We start from the raw sequence: 9,276 nt of genomic DNA, 5'->3' as shown, positions 1-9,276 counted from the left end.
GCCGCACTTGGGAATGGTGATGGCGTTGTGCAGAAAGTTTTCGAACTTCTTCTGGAACGAGGCCTCTTGCGCCTCCAGCGGCGGCAGGACCTGCCCGGGAGGTGGGTGCTGGCAAGGGCAGCAGCCGGGCTCCGTCTCGGCTTCGAGTTCCGCGTCCTCGCGGTCGAAGCGCGGGTCGCTGTTGCTGGTCGGCAGCCGCAAGCCTGGCGCGACGCAGGGAAAAGCGGTTAGACCCATGGCGCCGCGGCCCGCGCCCCCACCCCTCCGGCCCGCGCCTCTGCCCTGCGCACCGCGGTGGCAGTAGTCGTTCAGGTAGAGGTCGCCGTCCTCCGCCAGACGCTGCCACAGCACCAGGTAGTAGGTGATGTTCCCGTTGCGCTGAGTCGGGGGCTTCCAGCGCACCAGCAGGTGGGACGAGGAATTGGACGTGGAGATGACATCCTGGGGCACCGTGGGCGCTGGGGACGTAAGTAGGGTACAGCTGAGGGGCTGCGGATTCCCCTTTCAAATACTGCCTGGTAAGGGGCCCTTTTCTGGGATCCAAGCCCCCTCTCTTTCTCCCAAGGAATCGGTGACCCTCAAACTCTCTGGAACTCAGAATCCTGGTCTTCCCCGGTCCCTCAAAGGCCCTTGAGCTGGCTCAAGTGTTCCCCCTGCACTCTCTCCCACCCACAAGCTCCCTAGGACCCAGGCGGATGTCCCCTGTTCTTTCCAGGACTCTAACATCTGGCTTCCACGTCTCCAGGGGCCAGGTGTCCCGTGGCCCAGCTTCTCCGTGTCTGGTGCCTGCGTTCCTCCTTTTCCTTGGGACTCAGGCACCTAGCTCCCACCCACTTCCAACTCTTCAGCCTACCCGCAGGCAGGGTTCGGAGGTAGATGATGGGGCTCTGGGCTCCCTGGTGGGGGCTGTCTTCGGCTGTGGTCAGGGTGATGGCCCGCACGAACACTGCGTACTGAGTCCAGGGCTTGAGGGGCGCTAGAGTCACCCCCGGCTCCTGGGCACGGCTTAGGGGCAGCTCCACATCCAGCAGGTTCCAGCTCTGGGTCCCACAGGCATCTGGACCTATGTGCTCCGTGGCATTCTGGAATGGGCTGAACATCCCGCCCCCTGGAACTGAGAGGCGGCTCAGCCCGACCCCAGTGTTTAGCACCTCCTCCTCTCTGAACCCCTTGAAGACTGTCCTGGTCCTTCTCCTTCCGGTAGGCATGAAGGTGCCCTGCTCTTTGGGGGGCACTCACTGAGTGGGTCTGCTCAGAGCTGGAATCGGGCCAGGACCCACAGCCCATCTCTGAGCGAGCACAGCCACAGCCACGCTGCAGGGCGGTGATGGTAGGGGAGCTTCCGGAAGGACTTCGAAGAGTCTCTACCTTTTGAGCCCAGAGGCAGCTGGGTACAGTTGTGTAGATTGTGAACTGCACAAGCCAGGCAGGGGGTGCCGTGTACATTGCAGCCCACATTAGTGCCCCTCAAAGTGTGGTCCACGGACCAGGAGATTCAGCATTACCGGGGAGCTTGTTAGAAATCCAGATTCCTGGGCCCTACCCAGGACTAAGTGAATCAGGATCTGTGGGAGTAGGGACCAGGAATCGGTATTTAACAGTCTCCAGCTTCCCATGCTAGAGACCTTTACTTTCCACTGAGGCCTAGGAGAGCCTTGGCCATTTGAACAGGGCACCTGCCATTGACCTCCTTCCTCCCAGGCCAGGCCCTGTGCCTGTGGGAAGGTAAGACCTCTCGATTTTAGTTTCCAGGAGCCACTTCCAAGCCAGGTGGTTCCCATCTTCTGTGTTCCATAGGCGGGGAGTACTCGTCATTGCCACCCCCCAGCCTGCCCTCCCAGACCCACCTCCCTCTGCCAAGAATTTCAGTTTTGTTTCCTACATGCTTTTGGAGAAATCCTTCCTGTGGTCTAACCACTGTCCCTCCTGCGCTGGTCAGTGCACTCTCTCGGAAGAAAAGAGCCACCTGTCCTTGGCTGTCCCTGCTCCCTCCCTTCCTCCGGCTTTAATGAAATGCTGGCAAAGCTATGCATAAAACTGGCCAAATTAATGGATACTCCCCAAACCGCTGCTGGGGCAGGAGCATGTGGTCAGCACAGAACATTAGCATAGAGAATTGAAGTTTAATTATCTAAGACTTCCCAGCGGGGCTGGGTCCTGGTCTCTCGGAAGTCCTGACTGTTCTCTCCAGTTCACTGGTGAGGTGAAACTGAGGCACGGAGGGATGGATAAAGTGAAGGGAGAGCCAGACGTGGGCCCTGCAAGCGAGTGCGACTTGGGGGTCCCGGCTACTGCGCCCGCAGCGCTCTGCTCTTACCTGACCGCTTTTGTGAATGATTGTCTGGGGCGGGGTCTGGCCCCGCCCCCAGAGCGGCCCCGCCCCTCGCCACGGCCCCGCCCCCGGCACTCACGACTCCTTGTAATACACGATGAAGCTGAGCAGGTCCCGAGCCTCCAGCGGCTCGTAGCGCTCCCAGCGCAGCAGGATGCTGTCGGCCTGCGTCACATTGGACACGAAGCGCAGGGTGCGGGTCTGGCCTGGGCGGGGCGGGGGGGCCAACACCAGCTCTCGACCGCGTTCCTCTCTGCCTGAGCCACCTGCTTCCGAGCCCCCACCCCGACCCCGCGTCATCCCACCCCCGCCAACGCGGCCTCCAAGCCAACGTATCTAAGCGTCCCGGTCAAGCGCCCCCTTCCGCCCGGGGTGCGTGTCTGGGGTGTTTCAGCGTGCGCGCGCCCGCGCTTTCCGAGGGTCCCGTCTCCCTGGGGTTGGGGTGTCGGGCCTCACAGGCGGCGCGGTCTCCGTTGGTGCGGGGGTTGATCTCGGCCTTGTTTTGGCGTCCCCGCGTGCCGGTCACCTCCTCCAGTCGGTAGATGTGCTCCAAGCAGAGGCGCGGGTTGAAGGCGAAGTAAATCTTGCCCACGGGAATGGTGAGCCCCGCAGCCGCCCAGGGCCCCAGCTGCTGGAGGTTCTGGTTGTCCAGCACGTACAGAGTGTAGTTCCTGCGGGAGGCAGGGACGTTGCTCAGCACGAGAGGTAGGGGCAAGGGTGGGAAGGGGGGTGCCTTGCGGGTTCCTCCTGGAGGGGTTGTCTGTGCGGGGAGGAGGGGCACTCAGCCTGGGGCTGGAGTGTGGGTACCCCTGCGGGTCCATGGCTGTTCTAGGGAGACATGAAAAACCACTTGGCTGGGTGGTACTTTAAAGCATTCTCTGTATTTTGACAAATCCTGGCTACGTGACACGTGGGCCTTGCCTGGCAGGTGGTAGGGATGGTTTCAAACCCAGGCAGCCTTGCTGTCAGCCGAGAGCATCAGATAACAATGACAGGCAATCTAGGTAGAGTTTGGCGTCACTGTAAGTTCTATAGTGTGTACTGTGTTCTAGGCTGTGCTGGAAGTGCTTCATACATGACCTAAGTAATATTCAAACAGCCCCAAGAAATAAGTAGTGTTCTTTAACCCCATTTCACAGATTAGAAAATTGAGGACCAGAGGAGTGAAGTAACCTACCCGGTGGCACACAGATAGTATGAAACAGAGCTGGTCCTGGAGCCCACGCTCTTCGCTCTGTTTTGGGAGTGTTAGGGACAAGGAGGTGTGATGGGGGGTCGGGTCAGAGGCTGTTTCTGACCACTTACCCATCCACCATGGCGTCTCCCCGGATTAGCTTGAGGTTCTTGAAAAAGCCCAGGGACACAAGGGCGAAGGAGTGCTTGATTTTGAGGAAGCCGGTGATGGTCTCTATGAGCCCCAGGCTGTGCTGTAGGCCCAGCTCTAGGTTGTCTGCAAATAGGGAAGCCGGGGCTGGAGCGGCGCAGGGGAGGTGGCGGTCCGGGCGGGTAGGGGGGCGGGGTGCTTTGCTGAGTGGGTGCGCAAGGAGGGTGCCTCAGGACCGGGACCCAGGGTGAAGGACAGTGGTGCTTTAGTTGGGTCCCTGTAAGGGGGCGTGGCCGGGAGGAGAGGTGCGGCCCTGGGGCAGGTACTAACAGCCCTGGCGAAGATTGACGATGAGACTCCCCTCCACGTGGGTGCAGCCCACCAGGTCCTGTGCGGCCTGGACGGAGTCGATGGTCTTGGTGCCCACCTTGCACTCTTTGGGGCACAGCCCCTCACACTTGCGGCAGAATATGCTAGCAGGGGCAAGTGGAGGGTGCGGAATGAGCCCTGGACCAGCGTGGACCTCCCCGCTGATGCAGGAGTGCCCCCCTCACCCCCACGCTCACCTGCTACCATTACGGGTGAAGCCCGGAGGGCACTGGGCCAGACAGCTGCCCTGGTGGATGCCGAAGGTGGAGGCGCGGCCGGGCACAGAGCGCAGGCTGGCACAGCGCTCCGCCGTGACGCAGCGCCAGGACTCGTGCTGGTAGGTGCCTGGAGGGCAGGCCCGGTGGCAGGCACCCTGGAAATAGAGGTGGCGACAGGCGACGCAGGCGCGAGGGTCTTCTGGCCGGCTGCAGCCCCCCAGGCATTCGGGGTGGCAGCACTCGCCCCCAGCTGTGCAGGCCAGCCCATGTGGACAGGGACACACTGCAGGAAGAGGGCCGTGTTCGGTCTCACCCCCACCCCTGGGTTCTGGTGTCACCCCCTCCCTCTGGTCCAACACTCTTAGTCTGCACCCAGATTCCTCCGATTCCCACGGCCCGGGGTTTCTGGCTCTCTTTTCCTCAGATGGGTTCCTGAGGACAAGGACCACAGCCCCTCTCTGTGGCTCCCACCTCCCGCGGCACCTGGTCAGGGATGTCAGAACTCAGGGCAGAGCAGTGACCTTGTCCACCACGGCTGCTTCTCCCCTGCTTGCTTTCCTGTCTGGGCCTGGTGCTCACATCGTCACTGGGCATGGTGCCAGGGGGCCCTGCCTGCTCCTCCCGGGCACCGAGGCCTCAGGGCCAGGGGGCCTGGGAGTGTGTGCCAGGTGCGGCCACCCCTGGCCATGTCGCCCATGCCCTGCCCCCACGTCCTCCCTCCCCAGCTCTCCGCCCTGGGCAGGAGGTGGCCCCAAGCAGCAGTGGGCGGGTTTGGGGCTAGGGGCCCAAGGCCTGTGAAGTGCGCGTGGTGGCAGCTGGCTGTCCGGGGGCATGGGGCGGGCGGTGGGGGTCAGCCAGGGCGTGTTGACACCGTACACGGAGCGGCCGTGCACCGGCAGTGTTTACAGCCAACACAGAGGCATCGGGAGGTGGGGCCCGGCGGATACAGCAGGGGTCTGGTTACACTTCTGCTCCACAGCAGACGCTTTGGGGTGAGGGAGCTGACCTCCTCGTGGCTGGGGACCCCAGATCTGCTCCAAGCCTCTGGAAGGCCCTCCTTTTCTCCCCTGTAACTTCTGCTTTCTCCCCTCCACCATCCCTCCTTATTTCACTGCCCCTTTGGCTCCACTCCCTTCCCTCCTTCGGTTTTCTCTCTGTGCACCTGACTTCTGTCCAGGACCTGCCAGCACGGCCATGTGCCGCCAGTGCTGCAGCCACTTGTGTCGGGACAGAGAAATCCGGCCTGGCTCCGGCACTGCCTAAAGCTTAGAGAGCAGCTCACGAAAGCTGCTCGGTCAACTCACTGTTCTGAGCCTCAGTTTCCTCCCAAACGAGGAATAGCAAGGACTGTCTGGCTCACAGGACTGGTGAGAGTTAAGGGGCCCGGGGGTGGCAGAGTGAGGACGCACACGGTCCTGCGGCCACCCGGGGCCGCCAGCCCCCGCCCTCCCTGTGTGCCCCTCCCCGTCGTGTTCTGGGCCAGCGCCCACCTCTCTGGCAGTGGCTGGAGGTCCAGCATCTGTAGTCGGTGTGCCCGCCGAAGGTGGTCCTGGCACAGGGCTCGCCGCTGGCACCCAGCACGCCGGGGCACACGTCGGCACACTCCTCGCCCAGCTTGTTGCCCACGATATGGTTGGCGCCGGGCGCCGGCTGCAGCAGGCCCCAGTCAATGGTGGACAGGTGGCAGAGCTCCTGGTTCTTCTCGACGCGCACGGCCCCCCGCAGCACGGCGCCCAGCGCTGGCAGCCCCACGTCCCGCAGGTGCGGCATCTCGTAGATGACCAGCGCGTAGCCCAGGAAGAGGCGGGCCCCGCGCACCACGGCCAGGTTGGGGAAGAGGTCCCGCAGGCTCTCCAGCCCGTAGACCCGGAACAGGAGCAGGTAGTCCGTGACCTGCGTGAGGCGCGGGAAGCTGAGGCCGCGGAAGTCCTCGCCCGTGGCCGTGAACATGAGCAGGATCTGCAGATGGCCCTCCACCACGCTGCAGTTCTCCAGCCGGCGCAGCTCCGCCACCTCCGAGCGGATGTCCAGGCTGGGGCACACTGTGGGCGCAGGGGGCAGGCGGCCGTCAGCACAGCGCGCGCTGAGCTCCCTGCCCGGGCAGCGCCGGAAGAGGGGTGTCCCCTGGGGGCGGGACACGCATGGGAGCAGGGCTGCGCTCTGGCCGCGGGGTGGGCTCCTCCCTGGGCCTCATGGCGGCTTGGAGGACGCCCACCCGGTGGGTCCACATGGGCCAGAGTGAGCCCTCCCCTCCTCAGCCTGCTTCATGCCTGCGGTCACGGTGACAACCCCTTCCCTCCACTCCCCTCACCGCCCCGAGCCTGTGGGCTCCACCTTTAAATTACAGCACATGCTGCTGGCAATGTGCCCTTCTCCCAGATGCCACCCCCCCCCCACCTCTGCCCTCCTGGTCTCTTCACTCTATAGCCAAAGGGATCATCTCAAAACACAAGTTGGATGACATTCCTCTACGGCTCACAGGCCCCTTCTGGCCGCGTTTCACTGACTAGAAGCTCAAGTCCTCAGCCTCTGTGGCCTCTGTGGCTGCGTCCCCTGTGCCCCTTCCTCAGCCGCACCCACCTCTTTGCTGTGCCTCAAACCAGCCAGCCAAGCTTCTGCTCTGAGGTCTTGGCACATTCTGTTCCCTCTGGTTGGAACACTGTTCCCTCTACATGGTCCTTCGCCTTCTTTAAGTCTCTGCTCAGATGTCACCTCCTCACTGAGGACTTCTCCAACCATCCCTTTAAACACTTCCTACCCCCCTTCTTGCCTAACTTTTCTCCTTAAATCTTAACGTTGGCTAATGTCTGGGTTACTTATTTTGTTGACGGCAAGCTCCGGGATCTCTGTGTGATTCATCGCTGTGTCCTTGATGTCTAGTACAGTGCCTGGCACCCAATCGGGACTCAGTAAATACGTGATGAATGAATGAACGGGTTCTATGAGTGGGAGGCTGAGGCTCATACCTCCCACTTCCCTCCCAGGCCTAGGGGAGCTAGATGTCTGGTCCCTGCGTTGGTGTACTCTCCAAGGGACGCCGTGGTCCCCCCTGCTGAGCTTTCGAATGAAAATGCCTCGCCTGACATCATGGGGGCTGATACACGGTCCTCGCTAATGTCTCCACGCCTCAGAACGGCCCCTGGGCCTGGCCACACGCTCGGCTCTTGTCCTGCGAAGCTCGGGTGCAGCCCGCCGCCCCTCCCCGATCCTCTGACCCGAGTTCTCTCTTCCCCTGCAGGCTGGCCAGCACTCACTCTAGCGCCCACCGGAACACGGGGGCCTCACCCCATAGCTGCGGTCTGCGTCTGTGTCACCCCCTAGGACGGGTCTCCTGAGGGCGGGGCCCTTGTTGGCTGGCACTGCATCCATCCAGCTCGGGTCAGGGCTGCGTCCACCGGGTACTCGGGGCCGTGGTGTGAATTGAAGGACATCTGGTTCCCAGATCTGCTCCTCCCCTGGGGACCCAGGTGTGTCTGGCTTCTTTAGACCCACTTTGCCCACTTTCCTTTCTCTCCCCAAGGCACCTGAGACCGGTCCCCTAAGCAGACTGGGCGCCTGGTCCAAGCGCTCTCGTTTGCTCTGGAGGACACCTTCCGGGTGGAAGATTCGAGTCTGAATTCCTCAGCTTGTCATTCACGTCCTGGTAGGCTCTCTAGATCCTGCTCCCTGCGTCCTGCCTGCCTCTCAGGGGCACCGCACCCCACACCGACCCCGCATCCCACACCGATCCTGTCCCCCCACAGACCCTGCACCCCCACACAGACCCCCACACCCCACACAGACCCCACCCCCATGCAGACCCCAGCCCCACACAGACCCCCACCTCCCACACAGACCCCTGCACCCACATAGATCCCCGCCCTCCCACAGATCCCCGCACCCCCCCACCCCTGTCCCCCCCACACCCCCACCCTCCCACACAGACCCGGGGTCCCTGGAGAGGAGGGCGGTGGGCAGGGAACGTGGGCTCCCTGCGGCTTACATCCCACCTTCGCCCTGTTGTCATTAACGTCCCTGTTCTTGGCTCTCCCCAGTTGCCCTGTGTGTGTGTGTGAGTGAGAGAGAGAGAGAGAGAGGGAGCACAAGCAGGTACACATGCACAAAAAGAGAGAGAATGAGAAAACACTTCTAGCCCCTCCAGGCAAAGGCCAATCAGGCTCTCCAAGGCGCCCACATGCCACTTCCCATCATGCCCCTGCCTCTCCAGGGCTCCCCTGATGGGAGTCATTTGGAAAAACAAATCTACGACCTTCACAGATTAACCCCTGCCTGCCTCCCCTCAGGACCCGGCCCTGCGCAGAGCTGCTCTGGGAACGGGACATCTGGGTCCCCGGATCAACCAGACACCCCGCCCGCCCCCGCCCAGGGACGTGCTCCCCTCCGGACAACCAGGCTCATGGCTGGCATCTGAGTGCCCTGCCCTGGCCCAGCAGTGGGGAGGGGAGAGGTGGGGGAGGGGCTGTCCCCTGTATGCAGTGCCTTCCCTACTAGCGCTCTCCAGGGGACCCCTGACCCCGCCCCTTTGCAGCTCTCTTCTATCTCTGTAGGAAGGGGAGATTCTGACCTCCTCCTGGAAGCCCTCCATCTGAGGCTGCCCCAGGGCCCCTCGGGTGGGCACGGACCCCTGCCTCCCCCCCCAGCTGCCTCAGTCTGGAAGGGACCGGTGGGACGGGGGAAGGGCATGCTCTTAATACTTCCCCTTTTGAATCTCGCACATTCAGTGTCCTCGCCAGGCTCCCCGCACCTCCATGAGGGCCTCTTGGTCTGTATGATCCTCCCCTCCCCAACTCTGCACATGGGAAGGGTCTGGCCTGGAGCACTAACTGGCCTGGGCCCTGTGGATTGTCCCTAAGTGTGGGGGACACGGGACAAGGCCCTGGGGTAAGTGCTCAGGGCCCCAGTCCAGCTTTCCCTCTCAATTCTCTGAACCTCAAGTTTCCTGTCTGTGCAATGGGTTTATTACTTCCTGGTGCCTAGTTCTCAGCTCTCCACCCCTTCCTGCACCCTTTGAGTTCAGGGGCCCTAGAAATGAC

At 62.5% G+C, this 9,276-nt stretch overlaps 1 protein-coding gene across 1 annotated transcript in view; it reads right to left on the bottom strand.

Annotated features, from left to right (window-relative positions):
- Positions 1 to 6,437, bottom strand: part of INSRR (insulin receptor related receptor) — an 11,714-nt gene extending 5,277 nt beyond the window's left edge. The window contains 11 exon segments of the mRNA XM_029935944.1: positions 8 to 203; positions 291 to 458; positions 854 to 1,092; positions 2,412 to 2,538; positions 2,789 to 3,003; positions 3,638 to 3,782; positions 3,987 to 4,129; positions 4,223 to 4,526; positions 5,734 to 6,316; positions 6,319 to 6,386; positions 6,389 to 6,437. Coding sequence (XP_029791804.1) covers positions 8 to 203; positions 291 to 458; positions 854 to 1,092; positions 2,412 to 2,538; positions 2,789 to 3,003; positions 3,638 to 3,782; positions 3,987 to 4,129; positions 4,223 to 4,526; positions 5,734 to 6,316; positions 6,319 to 6,386; positions 6,389 to 6,437 — 2,237 coding nt within the window.
- Between the last annotated feature and the right edge of the window lie 2,839 nt (positions 6,438 to 9,276).

This window comes from Suricata suricatta, chromosome 3, assembly GCF_006229205.1.
Source record: "Suricata suricatta isolate VVHF042 chromosome 3, meerkat_22Aug2017_6uvM2_HiC, whole genome shotgun sequence".
Lineage (NCBI taxonomy): Eukaryota > Metazoa > Chordata > Mammalia > Carnivora > Herpestidae > Suricata > Suricata suricatta.
Note: the sequence above shows the minus strand (reverse complement) of the source record. Positions and strands in the feature narration are given on the sequence as shown.